Here is a 26,056-nt window from a genome sequence, read left to right as displayed (position 1 = left end):
TGCGGGGTTGTGGGGGGAGCGTGGTCTCGAGGTAGGATGGGGCTGGGGTGCCAGTCACCCCTCGGGGCCCGGTGTTCGTTCTGAGGCTGTGTCTGCGCAGCCCGGGGCGATCTGAACTGCTCCCCGCCAGTCTCCGTGTGGGGAGCGGCACCCCGCTTGGTTCTAAAGAAGGCAAGTCCGAGCTCCCCCGCTCACAGAGGGGGGGCTCGTTCCCTGAGAAGGTGGCGAGGGGGACGTCCCTGGGGGACGGTGTCTCCTCTTCTCCAGGACTGGGGCCGAGTGGATGCAGAGAGGAAGCGACGGGGCGGAGGCCCTCGGGGTGCGGAGCCGGGCGGGGCACCCGCCGGCCGGGAGCCCCTCGCCCTCCGCGCTCGGCCCCCCAGGCGTCAGAAGGCCAGGCCCCCGCCGCTCAGCCAGCGCGCCCTCTCCGACGAGCCCCCCGAGGGGCTGCTGGTCCACAGGGGGCTGCGGAAGACGAGCTCCAGCCTGCTCCGCACGCGGCCCTGCAGCTCCGCGTCGCCCAGCTCGACGGCCGCCGCCAGGGCCAGCAGCAAGTACTCGGCCGCGTCGTGGGCATCCTAAGCCCCGTCGAGGGGCAGAGAGGAGACGGCGTCAGCAACGCTTCCGGAATGGCGGGGGGAGGGGCGTTCCTCTGCCCGGTGTCCTGTCCCCACGCCCTGCCCCTTCCCTCCCGGCGGTCCCAGCGTGACTGTGAGTCCCAGTCCCAGGGTTGGCATCGCCGCACCCAGCCTCAGCCCTGGTACATCTCGCCTTGGATAGCAGTGCTTCAGGGAGACGCCCACCACCCAAACCTGAGAAGACGGGGTGACCCTTTTCCACGTGGGCTGGGGCCTCCCAGGAGCTGGAAGGCCCGGAGGCCAAGAAACACAGTGGAGTTGAAATGCAGAAGGGCCTGGAGCACTCTGTGGTGTTGCTGCAGTGTGGGAACAACCAGACCTGCCTGACACCAGCTGTACCTCGGCTTTCCAGACACGCAAGCCAGTGAACCCCCTGCTCTGCTTAGCCCTGGCTGGGCTTCATCCTTCCCCTCGCAACCCCTCATGCGCTTGGCGGATGCAATCGGACCATGCACAATGCACCCCTCAGTCGCTTTCAAGGAGAAAGATGGCCGGGGACTCCCCCGCCTCCCCACTCCGGGAGGAGAAATAAGCTGCATTAGGTGAGGCTCAAGAAGAGAGGCCTGGTTTTCATTTCGCCTCGTAAGTCAATAATCAATTAATTCAGGCCAGAAACAAAGTCTGGACCACAAGGAAAGGAGAGCAGAGCTCCCCTGGGCGCCCCTGGGGCTGAGCAGAGGCGAGACCTGGGAGCTACGGTACTAAGAAATTATAGGGGCTGGGGACCTCTGGCAAGAGGTCACACTTGTGGACACAGTTCTAGGGTCAGTATTGGAACAGATCTGCAGGAGGGCAAGAAGATGCAATTCCAGCCCAGCAGGCCGGAATGTCGATGCTACGGCCTTCGTAGAACTTCCAATCACAGTCCCGCACCTCATTCTCTCTAACCTGGCTGACGGCGTAAAGGTGTGGATAGTTAGGAGGGCAGTTGCAGGTGAGCTATACCATTTTGTGAACGTACCGTTAAATATTACCCGCTTTGACTTTGCTTTTGGAACCTATCATTGTTTCTGTCGGAGGGGCTCCTATCTTTACGTAGATCTTCAAGGGTCTCGTGGGCATTTGGCAATGTGCCAAGTGTGTTCAGTGGGTGCCGCGGCCTCAGTAGCTACCGCAGACCATGGGGCACCTCTGACGTCACCAGTGGGAGCTAGTGGTAAAAGCCATGGGATCGCTCCCGACTCCACCCATGCAGACTTTCCGTCTTAGCTCCTTGGCCCCCTCCGCTCCACCCCAAAGGCTTCTCCCCATCCTGGCATCAGTCCGGCCGAACGAACAACAGCGTTCACACAGCCTTGGACGCTGGCCTCTTACCTTCAGCTGGTGGAAGGTGAGTTGGCCCAGGCGATAGTACACTTTGGCGTAGTACAGCGCCTCCTTGGGGCTCTGCATGCACGGCGGGCAGAGGGACAGCGTCTTCAGGTAGCAGTCTTCGGCCATCTCGTACATGTTCAGGGAGTAGTACACGGTGGCCAGTCGGTGAAAGGCCACCAGCTTCTGCTTCTGATCGCCTAGGAACAGGAATACTGAGCAGGAGGCCCGATCGCCAGCCCTTGGCACCGTTCATTCACACGTTCACGCCGTAAAACTTTCTGTAGGTATACGAGGGGTCAGGGACTGTCGGGGGGCGGGGGGGGGGGGAGGACATGGCAAACAACACAGAAACGGCTCCTGCCCTGTGAGGTTTATCGCCTCCTGGGACACAGACATCCCTAAAATAATCATGCCCACCTCCCAAAAGAGTAAACACGGGGATCTCTGAGCTAAACTAATCACAGGCATCCTAGTCTTCGACGATCGCCTGGAGAAAATGCTCTCTGCACCGCAGGTGACACAGTAACTTCGCAAACCCTGCGATGGGACACAGTGACCAGCCTGGCCCGACTGCACAGCTTAGGAAACCCTGCGGTGAGTAATGGTGGAATGAATGCCTTCTCCACACAGGCTCTCCACCCATGAGCAGCAAGACCAGCTCCCGGCCTGTCTCCCTTGCTCCACAGCAAGCCAGTTACTTCTACGGCATGCGTTCAATCTCTGGTCCCTAATGGGTCTATGACTTGGTGTTTTCGATTTAAATGTGCTTGTTATCTTAATAACTAACCTCTTTAACAAAAAGTGACCTTTCCCAGGAGAGAAGATCTTACAACCCAGTCCTATGTTTTGAGGTATCCTTCCAGGTGGCTGTTGAATACCATCTAAACACCGCACTTTTAAGCTTCCAAGGGCCAAAAGCCAATGTTTTTTATAAATCCAAAGAAAAGAAAACTACAAAAGAAAATCCAGGCCAGCGACATGCCCGCGTGGGAAGGGAACGTGCCCACTTCTGACCCAACAGGTGCCGACCAGCCCCGGAGACCCTGCCTGGGTTCCACAGAGCCGCTCAGATGGGAGTCTCCGCGGTAGCGTTAAAGGTAGGGCGAAGCAGGTGCAAGCTCCCGAGTGCAATGAGACACACCAGAGGCCAGCTCCATCTGCCTCGGACGCCTGTGAAAATGCCCAGAGCCATCCCGCCAGAGTCCGCGTCCCCCCGCATCCAATCAAGACCAGTCACGCCTGCTTACCTTCAAGCACCAACGCGCAAATCGGGGTTGTTGTTGTTGTTTTTCTTTTTTATTCTACCTTTGTTCTGTATAATAACTTAAATTTTCCCCCCCCGCTAGTTATCTTTCTCTTTAAGGGCCAGCTATTTCAAATATGTAGTGAGAGAAATGGGAACTTGGCCTCCATTTACATTTCAATTTCATGGGAAAATAAGCTTTTGGCTAATAATCCAACAACTAAAAACTCATGTCAAAACCCTTATATAATGGGACCATGGCCTACCCTTAGGATGACACAGGATTTACCTCTTACGCAGGAAATGACAGTAACTGTGACATAAGAACTAGTGCAGCCGAGGCAATGTTGTCGAAGGACGAGCTAGGGACACTGCAGACTTCAGGGTAGGCATTACTTTTGGTCCTGCTTTACCAGTGAGGAAAAAAGAGGTGAAAACTAAGCGATGCGCTCAATTCCAGTCTCCCTCATGGTTGGACCGGGATTAGAACCCTGAGGCCTGAGTCCTGCTGGGGTCTTAGCTTCCTAGCACCTGTGAGTGGCACTCGCCCTCTGTCTCCATGCGCTGGACGCTCAGGGCCGCTCACCCGTGACTACGCTCAGCCTGGCGGCCAGCGTGGCGAATTCCAGAGCCTTCTCATAGCCCCGCAGGCTGATCTGCAGCTCCGTCAGCTTGTTGAAGATGCGGAGCTCCGTCCTCACCGCCTTCATCCTCCTGGCCAAAGGAACGGCCCCCGCCTGAGGACAGAGGCACAGGGACCTGAACCCACAGAGCACCGCCTGCCCCCAGAGGCCGGCCCTTTCCTGACTGCCTTCGCTCTGGAGATGGTGACTAGATAGCCACACATGCCTTTTCTCCGCTGGTTCTTCTGGGCCGTGTTCCTGGGGCGTTCCCCAGGGTGCAGAGGTTAAAGATCATCACACTTCCTAAAACGGGAACAACTGGGAGCGGGAAAGGGAGCTGGCCCTCCCGAAGGTCACCTAGGAAGCCATCCACCTCTTAGCTCTAGTGCTTCCCGAGCACCCATAGCACAGAGCTAAGAGGCGCACGCGCGTGTGCTCACAAGCCGGCAACATACGTGTGCGTATCTGCGCGGTCAAAGCTCACTATGCGTGGGGGCGGCGTCTAGAATCACTGTCGGCACGCAGTGGCTCGTGCCTGGAAAGGCGTGTGAAATGCCTGTAATCACAACAAGCGTGTGCAGTGTAGTCAGTGCTCAATAAATGGTCCTTTCCACTCGTTTCATTGTGGTGGGATTTTAGGCAGTCTCTTAACCTCTGAGCATCATGTTCCGATGTATAGGAAGATAAATACTTTGCTGGGTGCCCGCAGATCATGCTTGCAATCCTAGCTAGCTACTCGAGAGGCATCTGAGGATCGTGACGGGCAGCCAATTTGGGCCGAGAAGCGCACGAGAGTCCATGAGACTCCATCGCTAAGGAACATGAAAATATGCGGGACCGGAAGCGTGGCTCAAGTGGCAGGGTGCCAGCAGTAAGCAAAAATTCCAAGGGGGAGCACAAGGCCCTGAGTTCAAGACCCAGGGTTGGCAGGAGAGGGAGGGAGGAGAGAGGGAGACAGAGAGGGACAAAATCAGCGCTTGGTAATCACGGATGTTTCCTGTTCTGCCTTTGTACTGCGCGTATTTGGTGCCTGATCGTGTCTGATGGGTAAACTGAACAAATGAGCTAATATCTGAGTAGGTGAAATTTTAGAATCCATTCCTGCAGGAGATTTCCTGAATTTCAGTCTGTGATGAACAATTACATACTTGCTCAATATCTGAACACTGATTTAGTCAGCCTTTTAAAAGTCAATTCTTATTTTCTTGCCTCAACCTCTGCAATAAGTCTGTGAAGACATGGTTTTGATGAGCAGTGTACATTTAAAGACTTTACAAGTATGTTCTTATCAATGCTGGATAAAATCACAATAAAACGGTTTCGGTGTTCACTCCTGTACCTCTTGTACAGCTCAGCGGTCCAATGCTTGCCTGCTAAGAAAAGGGGCTTGGGTTCCATCCCCAGAGCCCCAGAACCACCACCGACTTTCCTACCACCGAAGGAAACGAGGAGCCCAGGCAAATGTGGAGGCTTGCTACCTGGGAAAGATCATTCCCCAAGCCTGAACGCGCGTCAGAGTGACTGAGGACAGGGAGGCAGGGACGCACCGTGCATGCAAAGGAAGTAAGAGGAAACCAGCCAGGAAGGGGAAGAAGGACCTGGGTCCAAGTCCAGTGTGGGTCTTCCCGTGTCGGTGCCCAAGAGCGGCTCTGCACCCCGCCCAGCTGTGGCTCACCCGGTAGTATTCCACGGCCCGGTGCCTGTGACGCGCTCCGTTGAAGAACAGGTCCCCAGCTTCTTCGTGGAGCTTGAGGGCCAGGGACAGCTCCTCCGACTTCAAGGCTGTTTGGATGGCTGCCTGGGTGAGACAGAGACTGCTGGCGAAGGCAGAGGGAAGGGCTTCCAGCCCTCCAAGAAGGGCAGGAATCGATCCAGACCCTCTGATCTGACCCTCGGCTAAAGCCCCGCAAACCTGGAACGGCCTCGCACGTACAGGACTAAGAAGACGCAATGCTTCTTTACCTGACAGGTTCCCATCGCGAGACAGGGAATCTTTTGGTGGAATTACAAGTGAATTTTAGCAGCACATGGGTGAACACTTGGGGTCTTGTTTGTTTGTTGGGCGGGTTGGTTTTTGCCAGTGCCCGTGTTTGAACTTAGAGCCTTGTACTTCCTCAGCTAGTGCTCTACCACTTATGCCATGACTCCAGCCTAAATTTTTGCTTGTTGTTTGGGAGATGAAGTCTCTTAGAACTGTTGGCTTGGGCTGGACTCGAACCTCTGTCCTTTGGATCTCAGCCTTCTGAGTAGCTAGGGTTAAAGGCATGAGCCATGGGTGCCAAGCAACACTTTAATAGTCAAATACTTGTTTCAAACTGTCTTAGACTAAAACAAGACAAGTAAGAAGTCAGTGATTTCAACCACTCTCATGTAAAGTCAAGGGGAAAAAAGGACCAAACAGCAACAACGAACCGTGGCACAGGAAGCCCCTGGGTGCGGCCGAGCCGTGCGCGAACTGAAGTTATAAATGACTGGAGTGGAAAAGTCAGGGAGCTAATGCACCCCTGCACATTCCAGATGGCCGGCGGCGTCCCAGGGGAAGACGGAGCGGCTCCCAGTCCGCGCCAATGCCGAGAGCCCGTCTCAGCCCTGCAGCCTGCCACTGGAACCCTGCCCGTCTCCGGTTCTGGCCACCAGCGCCCCCTACAGGCCCAAGGGGGCAAACGCTCCACCCACCTGCAGGTAGAGCTCCACCAGCTCATCCTCCTGAATGAGGTAATGGAGGCGCCCCGCCCCCAGCCAGGCCTCCGCGGCCTTGTCTCTCTCCCCCAGGTCGATGAATATGCGCAGGCTCTCCTTGATGCAGTGGAGGGACCGCCGGAGGGACCTGCGAGGGAGGAGGGGTCACAGGGACCCGAAGGTCAGCAGGCTCAGAAGGAAACTGAGCCTCTAGAGAGAACAACCTTGTCCCAGACCACACGACCAGGCCCGGGCCTGACCTGAACCCCAGCTACACAGACTCTGTGACCGCTGGGTCTGGGTTCCCCCGTCCATAAAAGGGAAATGTGACTATCTCTGTCTCGGAAGACTGTTGTGAGGAATGAATGATGTAATAAAACAAGAATGCTTAGAACAGGGCCTATCAAGACACGAGCACTTGATCCACCAATTGGAATATATATGTGTATATATATATACACACACACATATATATATATATATATATTCTCAAGCAACTAGCCTAGACACCAAATGTATATTTATTCAGCGAACGGATGAATAAGTGACCAGACTGGGAGCATTTATCATCAAAAAATATTTTGATACTTTGTTAAGAAGAAAAAGCAAAGTAAGGTAAAAGTGATTTTACCTAAGTTGGTGCTTTACTTATCCCTTTTATTTATTTGGAAACGAATTATGTGATATCCTTGAATTAATTTACAAAACAGTGTCACTTAGGAATTTCTCTCAGGGCGGAGATTAGTAAAGAAACAAAACATGGATAACATGAGGTTATACACCCTAACAAGTTGAGTCTGGGAAGGAATCGTGCGCCGTCATACAGTGGTGGGGGGGGGGGCTCGGTTACAGGCATTCAAGCAAGGTTTCCATGTGGCTCCATTGTGTGCATCATGTGTTGACATTAGCTGATCCAGCCCCCCCCCGCCCCCCATTTATAGAGGAAGCAGAGCCACAGACGGAAAGTGACTCGCAGAAGGTTGCATTGTACAGTAGGGGGAGAGCCGACCCCAGAACCCCCTTCTCCTGATTCCCCGCCAAGGTGCAGCCCCAAGTCCCCCACTTCCAAAGCGTGACTACAGCCCACCTGCACCAGGACCCCCCCTGCGATGCTTCAGAAAACCTCAGCCTCCCAGAGCTACCATGGCTGACTGTGGGAATCATAGTGGCAACGCAGAAACCTGAATTTCTAAGACACACCCTGTTTCTACTCAACGCGCACCACAGTTCAAGATCTACCGAGCCGGACCACACATGTCCCTCTAGAAACGCAGACCCACATCAACTGCACCTGGGAGCACTTAGGTGGCCGGCCCTCCAAGTCAGTACAGGCTGTGGTTTCCTCGGGCTCATTCGTCTCTTGAAGGCTCAAACTTCAGTGAAGTTGTGAGGGTTTGGATATAAAATGGCCCCAGGGGCTCTCGTAGTGGAAGCGAGGTCCCCAGCAGGCAGAACTATTGAGAGGTGATTGGATCGGGAGGCGTTAACTTCATAGCTTTCTGGGCTATTAGAGGTGGGGCCTAGTTGTAGGAAGAGGGTCCTTGGGGTGAGTGTGTGTGTGTGTGTGTGTGTGTGTGTGTGTGTGTGTGTGTGTGTGCGCGCGCGCTGGTCCTGAGGCTTGAACTCAGGGCCTGGGAACGGTCTCTGAACTTTTGTACTCAAGGCCAGTGCTCTGCCACCACTTTGAGCCACAGCACCATTTCCAGCTTCTGGTAATTACTCGCAGACAAGAATTTCACAGACTTTCCTGCCCTGGCTGGCTTTGAACCATGATCCTTAGATCTCAGCCTCCTGAGAAGCATGGATTACAGGTAGGTATGAGCCACCAATGCCCAGCTTGGGTACTGATTTTGAAGGGCATATTTCCTCTGTCTCTCTGTCTCTCTGTCTCTGTCTCTGTCTCTCTGTCTCTGTCTCTGTCTCTCTGTCTCTGTCTCTGTCTCTCTGTCTCTGTCTCTGTCTCTCTGTCTCTGTCTCTGTCTCTCTCTGTCTCTCTGTCTCTGTCTCTGTTTTTCTCTGTCTCTGTCTCTCTGTCTCTTTCTCTCTGTCTGTCTGTCTCTGTGTCTGTCTCTGTCTCTCTCTGTCTCTGGCTCTCTGTCTCTCTCTGTCTCTGTCTCTCTGTCTGTCTCTCTGTCTCTCTCTGTCTCTGTCTCTGTCTCTCTGTCTCTGTCTCTCTGTCTGTCTGTCTCTGTCTCTCTCTCTCTCTCTCTGTCTCTCTCTCTAGCTCCCATGAGGTGAGCAGCTTCCCTCTCGCTCACTGCTGCTTCCAGGATGCTCTGCTTTATCACACGCTCGCAGCAACGGAGCCAGATGACCACAGACGGAAACTTCTGAACCCTTCAGCCAGAATTGTCTTTGCTCCTCAAGTTGCTTTTCTGGGGCCTGTTGTCCCAGTGATGGAAACACACCGACGCAGTGGCAACAGGGGACAGTGAAGGCCATCTAAGATGCCCTAGGTCACGAGTCATCGGGACGGAGCCCTTCGTGGGATCACGTGGCCGTCGGGGGGCCGCTCCCGTAGGAGGGCAGCGCTGCTCTAGCCCTGCCCTGCGGCTGGCCTTGCCGTCTCAGCGCACACCGCCGCCAGCCAGGCGGGAAGGACGCCGTGACCTTGCACCTCCAAAACGGTGAGCTAAATGCACACCTCCCTGGCCGATGAGCCTTGTGGGGAAGGACAGGCATTCGGCACTGACCAGAGCTACAATAGAGGACCTCAAGATCCCCCGCCACCTTGCGCTTGGCCTGAGATGAGCGGCCGGGGGACCGAGGGTCGGCGTCTCTCAAGTATGGGAGAGCCGGACTCGCCGAGACGGCGCTGTGAGTTCCATCTCCTGGTAATCGTTTGATGGTGACCAGCCTCCCCGCTCGAAGGACAATCACCACAGGGAAGAACGGCTGTGGGAAGCCCTGCCCGTCCTCCCCGCCCTCCCCCACGCCCCAGGACGCCAGCGGGGTGAGGAGGCCAGTGAGCAGGCCTGGCCTCCACCTCTCCCTCCAGCCCCCCTGGAATGGATGGCTGGTGAAGACAGGACTCATAAATCTCATCCTAAGCCAAGTTCCTGCTGCGCTTTTTGTTTCTCACCATTTGCTGTCCTGGGATGTTTTCGAGCTGAAGTTGTTTTCTCCAGACCCGCAGGGAGCAAGATTTAGATCTGTACAGAGAGGCCAACTCACAGACCACATTTTCTTTCAGACTGTATAAGAGAGAAGATGTACATTTCCCTCCAAGAAACACCACCGGCGTGGGGCAAGAGGGAGGGCAAGTCCAGGCAAACGGAAACCCAGCCACGCGCACCCCAACACCAAGACACTGCCGGGATGGAGAACTCCTAAACACGGGTGCTTCTTGTCAAGACCCATATATGTCCGGCCCATGATCCCCAGAAAAATCAAGTGTCTCTGTGGTCTACAATTGGAAAGTGGGCCACAGCTTCACTGAGCCTTCTTACCACGGACACCTGGCCTCCTGTCTTCGAATGGCCCAGCTTCCCAATTCCCCACCAACGAAAACAAGCGTAACAGGTGTCCACAGCCGTTCACCCACGCGAGCTGGGCTCCTCCCCTCTCCATCTCGATTCTGCTCTTTTTCTCATCCTTCCTGATGCCCAGGGTCGTCTCTCGGCTTCAGCCCTTCTTCCTTCCTTCTCCCTGGGCATCACCAATAAGTCGGTGGCCAAGTGACTCCAACACACCTGTATTCCTAGACATCTCCCAGCCTTCCGATGCTTTCTGGAATCTGACTGATCTCTGGCCGAAGCCAGCATCGACTGAGTGCCCTGTCCTGCTCCAACAAGAACTGCCGCTCCCCCAGGATGTTGGGGTAGGGACGTTCATCCCGTATTTTCTCATTCAATTCCCCTAGAAACTCTGGCTGAGCCACTACGGTTCTTAACTCATTTTGCAAATAAAGAAGCCCAAGACATTTGGAGATGTATTTTTTAACTAAACCAATTTTTCTTGCTCGTTTCTGTGGCATTGTTTTGAGCTCTCGCTGTATTGTTTTATACGAATGTTGGCAGATTTGTCACTCGAACTTACTGGGCTTATAGCACCTGCGAGGAGCTTTATTTGCATGTATTGGCTCATCTCGTCATCGTAACAGCCCCAAGAGATCAGTACTGTGTAACCACTTCTCAACAGTGAGATAAAAGGGGGAAAAAGGTGTCTAGGATAAGGTAATAATAATACCTGTTGAAACCAGTATTTAACCTAAAAGACAGACTCAGGTAGACAGACAGGCAGCTCAGGTATCAGCTGCAGGAAGACTTTTGCCTTTTGTTTTTTCAAGACGTAACTCATGCTGCTTTCGGTTTCCTGAACGCTAGGATTGCAGGTGTATGCGGCCACAACTGGCTGACTTTTGCTTCCTTTTACCACTTTAATCACCCCTCCCCCAGAGTTGTGAAGGACATAAATTTAAAGTCTTATACAATTGTCTCCTCTATAAAAGTCTAGTGGCTCATGCCTATAATCCTAGCTACTGCCCAGGCAGGACAAGACATCCCTCCAACTGACTACGAAAAAAGCTGAAAGCGGAGAGCAGCACTAGCCTTGAGCAAAACAAAACAAAACACTCAGGGATAGTGCCCAGGCCCTGAGTTCAAGCACCAGGACCAGCGCGCACACACACACACACACACACACACACACACACACACACACACACACACAGTAGGTAGCAGTTGAACATCACATCACAACCCAGGGATCAAATGAGGACATAGCAAAAGCAACTGTTCCTTTGCTTAGGATTACAGAAGTGTAAGAGATTAGTCACATTAGCTGTATTGAAAAACCAAATGTTGAAGCATGTTTTTCCATTCCACAAAAATAAGAAGTATAAGCATAAGAATAAGCTCCAAGAATAGGAGATTCGAGTCTGCTAGTATATTCACATGCAAAGAATTATTATTCCACATGGACCTATTGCATGTAAGGCATTTCCTCTTTCTAAAATTATTATTACTAGCTGGACACTGGTAAATCATGTCTAGAATTCTAGCTACGATGGAGGCTGAAACTTGAGGGTTGTAGTTTGAAGCCAGCCAGGGCAGAAAAGTCATCGTGATTCTGATCACCAATTAGCCACCGAAAACATTGAAAGTGGAGCTGTGGCTCAAGCGGTAGAGTGCCAGCCTTGAAAGAAAAAGCCCAGTGAGTCCTAAGTTCAAGCCCCAGTGCCACCAGATACATAAAATAAAAATGAACATTTTGTACATCCTTTGTGGCACTTTCTGTACCTCAGGTGACCTTCAATGACTATACATACAATGCCTATTTCCTGTACTATTTGTTCTGTGAGCTTTGTGAGCTCAAGGACTAAAACTCCCTGGTCTAGCACAGTGCCTGACTATAGTAAATGCTCAGGAAATATTTGTTGAATCAATGCAATAAAGCCACAAGGTTCTCCTGGGGCCCACCACCAGGTGAGCCAGGAAGAGGTCCAGGACCAGGTCTGTGTGTGTGTCATTTGGACACAGAAGTGCCCCATCAGGAGATGGCTTTCTCTACTTCACTGAGAATGTCGTTGGGATTTTGACAGGTATTGCGTTGCATTGGATTTGTAAATTGCTTTGGGCAATATGGCTATTTTCACAATGTTAATTCTTCCAATCCAGAAGCAAGGAATGTTTTTCCATTTCCGTAAATCTTCTTCAATTTCTTCTTTCAGATTTCTTAAGAGGTCCTTCACGTCTTTAGGAAATTCCCTGTTCTTGTTATTGTTGTTGTTTGGAGGGGGCGGGCTATTACAAATGGGGTTCTCATTGAAAAGCTACTGACATTTGTGGGTTGATTTTTATAACCTACTACTTTGCCAAAGTTTAGGATGTGCTCAAGTAACTTGGCATTTATCCAATAGAACACAACCAAGACCACACTAAAGTTACCAGCACGACAATGTTCACTGCAGCATTATTTACAATAGCCAAGATATGGAATCAGATCAGAGACCCCCTCAGTGGAGGAATGGATCAAGAAAATGTGGTATATACACACAACTGAATTCTACTCCTCCATTAGGAAGAATGATATTGCACCATTCCTAAGGAAATGGAAAGACTTGGCAGGGCCGGGGAAGGGTATTAAACATGTAAGCCAGACCCAAAGGAACATAGTTTGCATGGATTCCCTCATATGCGGTAGCCACAATGCATCCATGAATCTACAAGGAAACACACTGGGTGGCTTAAAAAAAATACATTGGGACATGATAAATTATACAGAGCTCTAGGTATCCACACACCATGAGACCAAAGGGGGACATTCTGAGAAGGGGAACTCAAAGGCACAATACCTATATGCATCTGATCACAGCAAAATGAACTCCAGGAAAGGGAAAGGAGAGGGGTTTTCCCTTGTTGCTGTTTTGTTTTCTTCTCCTTTTGTCTTGTTGGTTCATTTATCAGTCTTTGGGAGGGTAAGGGGGCCCAGAAATGGTGGGACAAAGGGCAAACAGGTGCAGCAGTGATACCCACTAGACACTGTGTTGAGAATGAGGTACACAACCTGTGGATGGGGATGGGAGGGAAAAACAGAGAGTGTAAGGGAAGAGATGACATCATCCAAGATGAAGTGGACTTGTTATCTGACTTATGTAATTGTAACCGCTCTGTACATCACCTTTATAATAGCAATAAAAATGCATGAAAAAGAAAAAAAATCCAACTTCCCCAAAGCCAAGTTCCAAGATGCCCCACAAAAAGCATGAGATTATTTCCTCTCAAGGTCTCACTGAAGCCTGCCTTTTGGACTTGCTCCAGAAACACCCGAAGTCCTGAGGCGTCCTGAAGGAACGGAGAAGGTCAGGCTGGGCCAGATCCGGCACCCCACATACTGCAAAGACCCCAAACTCCCTCCCTCTCAAAGACAGCGGGGGAATCTGGAGAAACTCGGGTTCTTGTAAAAGAAAGTAAGTAAGGGAAAGGGAAAAGGAGAATACTCAGAGAGGAAGTTCACATTGTCTGATTGTTCAGGTGCCCCAAGGCTCACTTGTTGCCTAAAATGGAAAAGCTCTCACTAGCCTAGCCTCCCTTTAACCCCAGCAGCATCTTCCTTCTATTTTAGAAGTCACTCACAACTACAAATGCAGCGTTATAAAGCAAATGTGTTGCAAAGGGAAGGAGACAATCTTGCAAACTCTGTAGGGTTTAATGGGCTGTAAGTCTGATGTAGAACAACAAGCCCTCTGTGGTAAACCAGAATCAAGGAGCCTTAGAGCAATGAAGAGACAAAGAAGCTGAGCCCCAGTAGCTCATGTCGATAATCCTAGCGACTCGGGAGGCTGAGACCTGAAGATCACGGTTCAAAGCCAGCTGGGCAGAAAAGTCCATGAGACTTCTATATCAAATTATCTCCCCAAAAGCCAGAAGTCGAGTTGTGGCTTAAGAGTTTAGTACACCAGTTTTGAATTTAAAAAAGCCAAGGGACAGCACTCCAATCATGTCCTGAGTTCAATTCCCAGTAAATACACACACACACACACACACACACACACTAGCCAATGAGAAGATGCAAGCAATGGCAAGATACTCCAAGTGACAATCACTTGAGTACCAAAGGGTTAAAAGAGGCTCTGGAATTCTGCAGTTAAGTTTGGTATATTTTTGCAAAAACAAAACTTTTAATCACAGAAGTCATTCACAAAGTCAATGTCGGTTTATAATTATACTTGTTAGTATAATAATACTGTATTCTATTCTAAAAGAAAAAGTCATAGAACATGAGACATCATAGTTCTGTTATACAGTTTTATCAGCAAAGCCAAAAAATCAGCATTTCTGTTGAAATATATATATATAAACATATATATATATATATATTCAGACACTCAGTACCTCAGATGAAAATAAACTTCCTTTCTCCATTTCCACTTTCCTTTTAAAGGTAATATTCCAAGCAAACATTTCTTGTGTTGTGCAGTTTTACACCTGTGCCTTCAATGGGCTTATTTCCTTGAATCGTTCACAGATGCCAGGTGTCTTTGGGTACTGAAGAGCCTCTCCAGCCCTGTGGGCCTCGGATTGTTGTGAAACACACAAATAATAGCGATGTGGCAAACGTAACCACTTTCCTATTTAGGAGGCCCTGTTTCAGGTGTTCCACGAGCTTTAACTGGTCCATTCCTCACACTACCAACACCAGATAGGTACCATCCCTACCCTCCTGTACTGCTAAGGAAACCGAGGCAGGAAAAGAAGCAAGACTTAGGGCCACACAGCCAAGTGACGGACAGCTGTCTGTGCTGGCTGGAGAGCTGTGCTGTGTCTCCTGATGCTAATGCATAGACCGTGGGCACTTGAACTTGACTTCCCGTGTGTGCAGACCCTGCCTCTCCTTAAGGCAAGGAGGAAACACCAAGGACCTTCCCTGCGCCCGTCTCACCTGGCTGTGTTGAGGTTCCGGTAGAGCTGCCCCAGAGATTCCAGCAGCCTCCCTTCCATGTCTCGGTCCCGGAGTTGCTGAGCCAGAGCCAGCCAGTGTTCGTGGTAGGTGATGCACGCCTCAGGATTGGGGGACACGGAGCTGTAGAAATGGCAGAGGGATTTGGTGACCTGAAGCTGACCTGAACATAAAGCAGGGATAGGAATGAGATGTCTGGAGCCGGGACTCGGGCAAAGCATGCTCCAACCCTGCTCCGCGAGGCCCCCCGACGGCCCGGGGCACATACTCACTCTTGAGGTGTCGATTCCTTAAGCCGAACAGCAGTGCCACTTCATAACAGAAGCGGCTCTGGGTCAGCTGCCGTCCAGACACCATATCTTGGGCCAACCAAAGGAGCACCTGCACCAACTCTACGTCCGTCTCCTTGCTGGCCTCGAGCTCCGAGTACAGACGGACAGCCTGCAGGAGGTAGTCCCTGTCTGGCTGCTGAGCCCCGCCCTTGAGGTTGCCAAGGTTCGCCGTGGCCACGGCCTGGTTGCGCACGTCCCCTGCCTCTTGAGCCCGGTGCAGAGCCTGCAGATAGCTCTTGGCTGCCCTGCCCACCTGCCCTTCCTCTTGCAGTGCAAGTCCCAGCAGGTTATGGACCACGCCCCGTCGGGTTCCGCACTCGGTCGCCTTCAGAGAGTCTAACAGCGGCTCGAGGATGCCCAAAGCCTCCTTGGCCCGGCTGGCTAGGAGATAGGCCCATGCCAGACAGAGGGACGACTCCAAGGCCTCCTGCTCGCCCAGCCGCTCCCCTAGCGCCAAGGACTGGCTCAGGTGGTGGACGGCCCCAGCGGGAGCCCCGTGCTGAAGGTGCAGTTTGGACAGGATGAGACACAGGGCCCTCCGGGGGCCGGGATCCGCCGGCTCCTCACAGACGGCCAGGGCCCGCCTGAGGGTGGGGCAGGCCAGGACCGAGACCTCGTCCCAGGCCGAGGGGGGGGCGCCCAGGAGCCGGGCGGCGTTCTGGAGCACCAGGGAGACCTGCCAAACGGGAAGAGCCGTCCTCTGGGCGCCCTGGCGACACCACTGCTGCACGGAGGCCACCGCCAAGTACGGAAGGTACTTCCTGTCATACAGAAAACTCAGGACGGCCGCCATGGCGTCGGAGGCGAGAGGAAGCCCGGACAGGACCTGCAGGCGCTCGGCGAAGGGCAGGGCCTCCTCGTGGCGCCCCAAGCTCAGGAGCAGGCGGAGGGCCAGGAAGCAGGCGCGGGCTTCCAGGGGTCTGCTGCCTGCCGCAACGCCCTGGCGCAGCACGTAGGCCACGACGTCGAGCTCGTTCCTGGCACCGAACTCGTGGCCCGGCAGGCAGGCCAGGAGGGCGCCCGCCTTTTCCAGTAGGGTTGGGTCTTGGGGCTTCAGCCTCTGCTTCAGATAGATGGCGGCCAGGTTGACGTGCAGCGTGGCCACCAGGACCAGGTCCTCAAACGCCCCGTCCAGAACGCGGATGGCCTCCTCGAAATACACCCTGGCCTGGGACAGCTTGACCTTCCTGACGCTCAGCCGGCCCAGCAGGAAACAGAGCCGCGCGTGGGCCCAGGTCAAGCGCCTCCTCTTGGCCCACTTCCTGGAGGCCTCCAGGTAGACCACGAGCTGGGCTTCCTCCGTGAAGTCGTAGAAGAAGGAGGTGAGGCACGAGAAGGAGGAGTCGTAGAGGTTCTTGAAGCTGTCCGTGTACCCCTTTCGGTCCAGAAAAGCCAGGATGGAGGCGAAATTCTCTGCCTCTTCTTCATCCTGGCCATCGTGGAGGTCCATGAACAGTTCCGGGTCATCGAGGTCATCGGGCTCGGGCAGGTGGTAGTCGTCGGACGTGGCTGAGAGGAGCTCGTCTTCCATGCTGGAGTCCACGGAGCTGCTGGAACGTCTGGACGCCAGGACCTGACTCTCCTCCCCGGTGCCGCCATGCCGGGCTTCCTTGAAGCCCTCGGGCTGTGATGCTGAAAGGACAGGCACAGCTGAGCGCCCCCCCCCCCCCCCGCAGCACCTGCCCGCTCCTGGCAAGAGAACAGGCGCGCTGACCTGAAGGGTGGGAGGCCAGGGTGAGCGGGAGCTCTACTCACCACTCAGATCATTTGGAAGGTTCTGGATGGATTCAAACCCACCTAGGTAGAGACGAAGGACAGATCTGGTGTTAGGTCAGAACAGGCCACCACGCCAACCTTCACTGACACTTTCACTATGAATTTAAGAACCGCAGAGAGACAGGCACTGGGGCTCATACCCAGAGTCCACTATAACCTATATCACCTATAATAGCTACGTAAAAGGCTGCGCTCTAAGGACGGCGGTTCAAAGCTAGCCCAAGTCTGTGAAACCCTCATCTCCAACCAACTACCCACCCACAAAAAGCCAGAGGTGGGGCTGTGGTTTGAGTGGAAGAGCTCCACTCCTGATCAAAAAAAAATGTAGGGACAGTACTCAGACTCCAGGACTAGCACCCCAAAAAATGCATAGATTTCCCCATCCTGTTTAACCCAAGGTGCTTTGTCATTGGAAACTGAGATAGCAGTGAGACCCAGAGAAGGAAAGCTGGGGGTAAGTTCTACAGCGTGTGATGTAGAACGGTGGGTGGTTAGAACAAAGGAAAAGCCATTCTCTTTTTGCTACTTCAACAACTAGACTCTTTAAGCACACAACATGACTTAGGCAAAAAACAAGATCCCTCTCTACAGTCGTAACCACGAAGGTCTGTGGGATCCCAGCAGAACACCAAGGGCTGGGACGGCCGCCCAGGCATCACCACGACGTTATCCTCAGTGTGGTACTGCAGCAGGGTCCCACGGTGACTGAGCTCCCTGCTGGCCTGCCTGCCTGCGGGCTTCCCGTCTCCAGCCTTCTGCAGTGCTTGCCATCTGACTATCACAAGGGGAGAATACGAGGCACACATAGAGCCAGGGGCCGGTGGCCCACGCCTGTCATCCTAGCTACGCCGGAGGCTGAGATCCAAGGATTGCAGTGTGAAGCCAGCCGGTGGGGGGGAAGGCCAGTGAAATTCTTATCTCCCATTAACCACCCGAAGGCTGGAAGTGGCTCAAGTGGTAGAGCATTAGCCTTTAGAAAAAGAGCTCAGGGACAGTGCCTAAGCCCTGCAGCCCCCGCAGAAAAGAAAAAGAAGCAAACATGGGCAAAGTGAGAGTGAGAACAGGAGTCCCGCCCTTGAAACCACAGCAGCCATTCATTCATTCATTGTTCATGGGTTTGTTTGTTTGTTGAAAAAGCTAATTATACTTCATTTTCAAATCAAAGCAAGACAGAAACACCCTAAGGCTAAGGTGGTGGCTCGCGGCTGTAATGCTAGCTACCCGAGAGGCCGAGACCTGAACGCTGTGGCGCAAAGCCAGCCCCGGCAGATCCTGACCACTAGCCAGCAAAAACCCAGAAGAGGGGTCGTGGCTCACGTCGCGGATGACAGCCTTGAGCAAAGGAGCCAAGTGAGAGCACGCGGGCCTGAGTTCAAGCCCCAGGGCTGGGGTGCCCACACACGAGTGCGCTCACACACACACGCACACTGATGTGCTCAACAACTCGCTGTCATCTTGGGTGTGGACAGTGTAGTAAAGTAGACTGTCCTGAGTGTTTCTTATACCGGCCTAGGCACTGGTTCACTCGGGCCTCAGTTTACCAATCTGTAAAATCATCTCCGGGGCCCTCTCAACTGGAACCTTCTGTTGGCTCAACTGTACCATTAAGAGAGACTTTCGCTGCAACGCAGGACATCCTTCCTTTCCTAGATCAGGATAAAAGGCCAATCCAGCTGAGCATCCACCTAAGAGAGTTGCTCTCACCGTGTTCTGGGCCAGCCTAGCATTATCTGAGATGTAATGTGAAATGCTTCTGGCCAGCGTGACTCAGATCATCAGTGCCATCGTGGCTCTCTTCCTGCGTGAGGACTCCTTCCTAGTCCCGAGGACGCTGGGTTCTCGCCGGGGTCTGGGAAGCAAGTACTCACCGAGCCGGTAGACGGATGTGATGTCGGTATGAGCAAGCATGCGCAGGAAGCTGACGTACTCTGCCTTCCTGTCGTGCCCCAGGGTCCACAGAGAGCTTCTTTCCTCGTCACTGAAGAAGGCAGAGCTCTTGCTCCTACGGGGTGGGGGAGCAAGAGAAGGTTAGCGCCGTCTCCCCCCTCTCTTCCTTCCACGGTAAAGATCTTAGAGAAGTCATCAACCCGTTTGCTCGAGGTTGAAATCAGACTCTGCTCTGTGGAGAGCAGTAGTTCTGCTGCCAAAAGAGAAGGTGGGTCAGCACCTCGTGAGCAGGAAACCAAGCCACACGGTTGCAAGTGGGTGAAAGCAGATAAGAAACCTTCCCTCCTTCAAATACTCCATCTCCCAAGAAAAGCAAAGCCTTCTCCCTCAACCCACACCCATTCTCTGACGCCACCGGGTGCCGTTAGTAATGAGAGACACCGGAGTCGGTTGCCTTGAAGAGAAGGGTAAGAGAACCATACCAGGAAGCTTCTTTGTCCTCAGATTATGTCAGGGCGAGGGTAGGGACAAATGGTACAATTTAGAGGACCGATGAAGCTGTATTTTCCTGCTGTAGGAAGGAATCTTTCATGGTGTTGAAATTTGATTCCATGACACAGAACAGCTGCAATATGGGACAGCAGCAGAGGAAGGCAATTGCTGAGGGACCACGAGAAAAAACAGGACCGGGAGGCTAGAAGAAATGGTGAGAAACCAAAGAGGCGTTTGGGGTCTCCTTTGGTGTCACCTATTTCTTAGGACTAATTTGCTCGCTGTAGCTTGATAGTGAAGTAAAGGCGTGCCTTAGAACACATTCAGTCCAGGAGCTAACTGAGCAACGTTTAAGATCGCGTTCAGGTCTAGAGAAGTTTAAAAAAAAAAACCCAGTTTTAAAGAAAATGACCTTGAAAGCTCAAGGATGAATAACAGCTACATTTTTATTCTTATTACTAATAATAAAAAGACTCTATGATGTATGTTTGTTTTAACGCATGCTTTCCATGGAAGGATATGCTTCGGAAAGGTTCGGTAACATGTTCAGAAAATGCATAGCTAGAAAGTGGTGCGGATGAGACTGAAATTAAGCAATGCATCCTTTCTCTGTCCCAGAACTGGCCCACTGACATCCTGACTTCCAGGTGTTTAGAGACAGCTCAAGAAAGTGGACAAACTACATAAGGGACTTCCAAATATGAAAACTGGGTTAGAACATGACGACGTTTCTGGCAAGCCAAGGTGCTCCAAGGGCTACTCTCTCCCTCCTCTCCCTCCCACAAATCCTAAAGAGCATATGACAAACACAGATAGTCTAACACATACTTAAACTTTAAAAAAAAAAAGAAAAGGTAACCTCTGGGATCTAGAAACAAAAGGAGAAACGGAACCGAAATTGATAGGTGACGGCAGATGGCCTAGAGACTCAGGTGGCTTGAGCAGGGTCGTGGGCCTTTAGAACGGTAGCTCACTGTTAATGTGACCTTGAGCCTATGTGTGACACGGAAGGAACCAAGTTCCCTCCACCAAACCTGGAGTATAAAAGAGAATCAACTTCCTTAAAGAGGTGATTATGAAACTTACAGCCTATCATGCTTTCCATCCATCTGACTCCCTCAGAAGAACACCTCAAACACCTAGGCTTATGCCAGAAAGAGGTGTGGGCTCCTCACACTGCATAGTGCAGGCATGGCGTTCAAATAGTTGGACTTTTTTCTTTTAAAAAGGCCCACAGTCACGCAGTGTGAAATCATGAAATCCTGCGATTTCAGGAAGAGCAAATGCAAAACCTTCTCTACAGGGAGGTTTGCTTTACTCCAGAACTCATGATGTAAAGGCCATCTTTTAAAATATTGGAAATTGGTTCACACAAATTAAAAACATGAACTACCCACAAAGAAAGTTCTCCGATGCCCAAACAAGTAAACTAATACTGTAAAACTAGAAGTCACGATCATGTGAAGAATGGTTAATAATGTGTAAAAAGAACAATACAGTTGCTGGGCACCTGTAGCTCACGCCTGTCATCCTAGCTACTCAGGAGACTGAGATCTGAGGATCACAGTTCAAAGCCAGCCCAGGCAGGAAAGTCCAGGAGACTCTTATCTCCAATGAACCACCAGAAAACCACAAGTGGTGCTGTGGCTCAAAGGGTAGAGCGCCAGCCTCGAGCTGAAGAGCTCAGGGACAGCGCCCAGGCCCGGAGTTCAAGCCCCACAACCGGGGGGAAAGAAAATACAGTCTACAATGAAAGGATTGGAATAGCGAGGAGAAACAGCCATCTATGAAAGATAGGAAAACACAAATCCAGAAATTAACAATAAAGGCCTGGTAATCGAGGGCAATGTGTATGGATTCAAAAGCAAGCTCATTCACGGCAGCAGAGACAAGTAGTGAAACTGGAGGCCCTTGCGGGGAAATCAGCCATTAGGAAGCCTCGAGGAGAGAGAGACGAGCGATCCGAGTCCAGAAGACAGATGAAAAGATGGAGAGGAAGAGGCGACATTCAAAAGGAATTGAAGAAAAAAAAGACATGAGTCCCGTGGGCGAGACTTACACCCTGAATTAAAACAGCCTGGCTGGAAATCCGCGTCGGTGTCAGTGGGCGGGAAGAGGAGGCTGGGCCTGCAGACCCGGAAGGGCACGCGGGCTGACGGCGACACCTGGTGGCCGCCCTGGGCACCGACGGGAGCCGCCCGGCCTGAGGCCCGCCGGCTGGCCCGCACGTGTCCACCGCCCGCTGAGCCGCCACCTCCTCCTCGATCCGCGTCCCGGCTCCCTTTCCCCACCGGACGCGCAGCCTCGGTCCTCGGGGGAGCAGGGGCGGGCCACCGCACGAGCCTGCAGAGGAGGGGGGACGGCGCCCTCACCTCTCCTGCGACGGGGCGCCCCATCCGCGGGGACGGCTCGGGCCGCACCGCGAGAGGACTTGTCCCCAGGGAAGGGCCGAGCGGCACACGTCCAGGTGCAACTTCGGGTCCCCGCCGCCCGCCGCCCGCATCCTAGAAAGAGGGGCTGCGCGACCACCGTGCCGTGCAGACACGCCACGGCAACACGTGTCCACCCCAGATGCACACGCACACGCACCGCCTCGCCGCTGCCCGGCTGAGCGCCGTGTGTGTACTCGCTTGTTTGAATTCGTGACAATCCTATTAGGCAAGTGTGAACAACGATGTACAACCCACGGACAGGAAAACCGAGGCACAACGATAGCCCAAGGTGCCCGGCGCCACAGAGCAGGGAAACCGAGGCACAGCGATCGCCCAAGGTGCCCGGCGCCACAGAGCAGGGAAACCGAGGCACAGCGATCGCCCAAGGTGCCCGGCGCCACAGAGCAGGGAAACCGAGGCACAGCGATCGCCCAAGGTGCCCGGCGCCACAGAGCAGGGAAACCGAGGCACAGCGATCGCCCAAGGTGCCCGGCGCCACAGAGCAGGGAAACCGAGGCACAACGATAGCCCAAGGTGCCCGGCGCCACAGAGCAGGGAAACCGAGGCACAGCGATCGCCCAAGGTGCCCGGCGCCACAGAGCAGGGAAACCGAGGCACAACGATCGCCCAAGGTGCCCGGCGTCACAGAGCAGGGAAACCGAGGCACAGCGATCGCCCAAGGTGCCCGGCGTCACAGAGCAGGGAAACCGAGGCACAGCGATCGCCCAAGGTGCCCGGTGTCACAGAGCAGGGAAACCGAGGCACAGCGATCGCCCAAGGTGCCCGGCGCCACAGAGCAGGGAAACCGAGGCACAGCGATCGCCCAAGGTGCCCGGCGCCACAGAGCAGGGAAACCGAGGCACAGCGACAGCCCAAGGTGCCCGGCGCCACAGAGCGAGGAGCTGGTGGAGGCAGGACGGGCGCGGCGGGGCCGTCGATGCCCTCGGGGCAGGCTGGGCCTCGAGTTCTGCAAGCATTAAATGCCAGAGTCGTGTGTGCATGCGTGCGCGCGTGTGTGTGCGTGTGTGTGCGTGTGCGTGTGTGTGTGTGTGTGTGTGCGTGTGTGCATGCGTGCGCGCGTGTGTGTGCGTGTGTGTGCGTGTGCGTGTGTGCGTGTGTGTGTTATAGTGGTGAGAGAGTATAACGCAGTGACAGAGGAGAGAGGGAAGCAGCAAGAGATGCCAGCCAGAGCAGCTGAGCGGAGCGCAGCCTGCGGAGAGGCCTTGACGCCTGAGGCCTGAGGAGACGCCTGAGGAGAGGCCTGAGGAGAGGCCTGAGGAGAGGCCTGAGGAGAGGCCTGAGGCCTGGGGAGATGCCTGAGGCCCGTGGAGAAGCCTGGGGCCTGAGGAGAGGCCTGTGGAGAAGCCTGAGGCCTGAGGAGAGGCCTGAGGAGAGGCCTGAGGCCTGTGGAGACGCCTGAGGCCTGAGGAGACGCCTGAGGCCTGTGGAGAAGCCTGAGGCCTGTGGAGACGCCTGAGGCCTGAGGAGACCTGAGGCCTGAGGAGACGCCTGAGGCCTGAGGAGACGCCTGAGGCCTGAGGAGACGCCTGAGGCCTGAGGAGACCTGAGGCCTGTGGAGACGCCTGAGGCCTGTGGAGACGCCTGAGGCCTGAGGAGACGCCTGAGGCCTGTGGAGAAGCCTGAGGCCTGTGGAGACGCCTGAGGCCTGAGGAGACCTGAGGCCTGAGGAGACGCCTGAGGCCTGAGGAGACGCCTGAGGCCTGAGGAGACGCCTGAGGCCTGAGGAGACCTGAGGCCTGTGGAGACGCCTGAGGCCTGTGGAGAGGCCTGAGGCCTGTGGAGAGGCCTGAGGAGAGGCCTGAGGCCTGTGGAGAAGCCTGAGGCCCGAGGAGACGCCTGAGGCCTGTGGAGAAGCCTGAGGCCTGAGGAGACGCCTGAGGCCTGTGGAGAAGCCTGAGGCCCGAGGAGACGCCTGAGGCCTGAGGAGACCTGAGGCCTGAGGAGACCTGAGGCCTGAGGAGACGCCTGAGGCCTGAGGAGACGCCTGAGGCCTGTGGAGAGGCCTGAGGAGAGGCCTGAGGCCTGTGGAGAAGCCTGAGGCCCGAGGAGACGCCTGAGGCCTGTGGAGACGCCTGAGGCCTGAGGAGACGCCTGAGGCCTGTGGAGAGGCCTGAGGAGAGGCCTGAGGCCTGAGGAGAGGCCTGAGGCCCGAGGAGAGGCCTGAGGCCCAAGGAGAGGCCTGAGGAGAGGCCTGAGGCCTGTGGAGAAGCCTGAGGCCCGAGGAGAGGCCTGAGGAGAGGCCTGAGGCCTGTGGAGAGGCCTGAGGCCTGTGGAGAAGCCTGAGGCCCGAGGAGAGGCCAGGCCTGGGGGAAGGAGGAACAGAAAGACGCTCGCTCCTTGGGAGGCTGGGAGGCTTGGCGGTGGAGGCTGCTCTTGGGTCTGGGTCTGGGGTTGTAAACAAACTCCTCTGCTACCTTTAAAAACAAATGGCACAGTTGCCTCCCACTGGCCGATCGCAAAGGCCTCGCCTGCCGAGGAAGGAGCAGAGTTACCTGACCTACGTCCTCGGCACTGCGGCTGCCTCGGTGGGCTCCGCCGCGGTGCCCCGGAAATACTTCCTCCCACTGCCTCTCCCTCTCTCTCCCCCCCTCTCTCTCCCCCTCTCTCCCTCTCTCTCTCTCTCCGTCTCTCTCTCTCATCCTTTCCTCCGTTCACAGGACCTCGGTTGCCCTGAACATCGGGGTTCTGAGTTTCGGGGCCCAGAGCCCTCTCGGGAGGCCTGTCGGGATGGGGAGCCCGGCGCCCTGCTGTCATGGCGCTGGCGTTCAGCTTGGAGGCCCACTCGCCGCGGCTGGGGCTCCGCGCTGAGCCCTGAGGCTCACGCCCTCCCTGCCAGCGCGAGGAGAGCGGAACGCAGTGTCCACGTTCGCTTCCCCCTGGCGAGGGCGGTCCTCTCCACGCCCGCCCGCCCGCCCGCCCGCCGCGCCCCTGCCTCCGGCCCCAGGTCTCCCTGCTGGCCGAGGTGTCGCCCAAAGCCAGGTCTCGCTTCCTAGGGGACAGTTCCAGTCGTCCCCTTGCTGGCCACACCCGGGCCCCTCTGCGGATCCCCTCCCCGGGGCCAGCCGCCCCTCCTCAAGCCCCTTCCCTCCCCTACTTCCCTCTGCTGACCCAGGACAGAGGAGACAAAGCTCATCTCGGGTGAAGGGTCTGTGAGTCGCCCCGCCATCACCCTCAAAGAAGCCTAAGCACCCCTGCCCATCCCTGCCCCCCTCACGACAAGGTGCATGGCCGCAGATGGCCATCGCTACTGACGGCTCAAGCAGATGAATCTGCACCTCAGAACCAGGCCTTCTGGACTCAGGGAACAAAAGAATAAACGGCGCTTCCCGGTCCACGGGGCAACCATGGCTTCAGGCATTCGGTGGCAGTCTGAGCACTGTGTAGGGATGTCCAGGGGCTGTAACTCCCAGACCTCCGTGGAAAGGGAACGTCCACTGCCCCGGGCATGCCCACCTCTTCCAGGAGCCCTGGGTTGGGTGGGGTGGGTGGTGGGACCCAAGTGCCAGGGCCGCAGCTTCGTGCCTAGCAATGAGCCCGTTGCCTGGGGGGACCTGCTCCTTCCCTAGCGCGCAGCACGGCGCTCCCTGCTCCCTTCCCGGCTGCCGATGGTGCTGGGGAACTGCAGAGGGGCTCCGTCTTAGCAGGGCTCTCGTGACGCGCACCGGCAAGCGTGGTGAGGAAGGAAGTTCTGGGCAGCTGCAGGCTGACGGGGGCCATACTCACATGGGAGAGCAAGAACCGGGGTCTATGGTCCTGGTGGGGACGAAGCCCACTTCTCCCGAGCTCACGGACTTCCCGATGAACCACTGCAGCCCGGGGATGACAAAGCCGATGACCTCCAGGCTCTCCCCCTGCAGGAAGCTCAGTTCACCCTTTCTTTGCTGCTGATAATCCATCACGGCCTTGCATCTTCCTCTGCCTGTGGGCAAACAGCACGGCTCAGCCGAAGGCCTTGGCAGCGGAGCCTCCTCCCACCCGCCCAGGGGATGCGGACCGGGGGACTCCCACACTCGAGACCTTCATGACAAGCAAAACCCCCTTCCTTCCGAAAGTACCGGTCATAAACCATCAGGAGCTACCGGCTTCTCTCTGCCAAGCTAGAATGTTCAATGAAGAGGAACGACATCTACTTTTATCCACGGAAACCCAACTGGTTGGGACTTTTCTTTTTTTACTTTTTAGGATGTTTTAACAAACATAAGAAGGCTGAGGCAAGGAC

The 26,056-nt window shown here is 54.5% G+C and overlaps 1 protein-coding gene across 3 annotated transcripts in view; it reads right to left on the bottom strand.

The window, feature by feature from the left end:
- Positions 1 to 336: 336 nt before the first annotated feature.
- The window catches only part of Sh3tc2 (SH3 domain and tetratricopeptide repeats 2), a 43,218-nt gene continuing 17,498 nt past the window's right edge, over positions 337 to 26,056 (bottom strand). Inside the window, exons 8-17 of one of the 3 annotated variants that reach the window (XM_048331217.1) lie at positions 25,561 to 25,756; positions 18,874 to 19,007; positions 16,985 to 17,026; positions 15,170 to 16,861; positions 14,880 to 15,060; positions 6,495 to 6,645; positions 5,494 to 5,616; positions 3,782 to 3,932; positions 1,953 to 2,164; positions 337 to 578 (exon numbers count right to left, since the gene is read on the bottom strand). In XM_048331217.1, coding sequence (XP_048187174.1) covers positions 387 to 578; positions 1,953 to 2,164; positions 3,782 to 3,932; positions 5,494 to 5,616; positions 6,495 to 6,645; positions 14,880 to 15,060; positions 15,170 to 16,861; positions 16,985 to 17,026; positions 18,874 to 19,007; positions 25,561 to 25,756 — 3,074 coding nt within the window. In that variant the 3' untranslated portion in view covers positions 337 to 386. Of the gene's footprint in view, positions 579 to 1,952; positions 2,165 to 3,781; positions 3,933 to 5,493; positions 5,617 to 6,494; positions 6,646 to 14,879; positions 15,061 to 15,169; positions 16,862 to 16,984; positions 17,027 to 18,873; positions 19,008 to 25,560; positions 25,757 to 26,056 lie in introns of those variants that run through there. The other 2 variants (XM_048331218.1, XR_007208650.1) reach the window with 2 other exon arrangements.

This window comes from Perognathus longimembris, chromosome 22 (assembly GCF_023159225.1).
Source record: "Perognathus longimembris pacificus isolate PPM17 chromosome 22, ASM2315922v1, whole genome shotgun sequence".
Lineage (NCBI taxonomy): Eukaryota > Metazoa > Chordata > Mammalia > Rodentia > Heteromyidae > Perognathus > Perognathus longimembris.
Note: the sequence above shows the minus strand (reverse complement) of the source record. Positions and strands in the feature narration are given on the sequence as shown.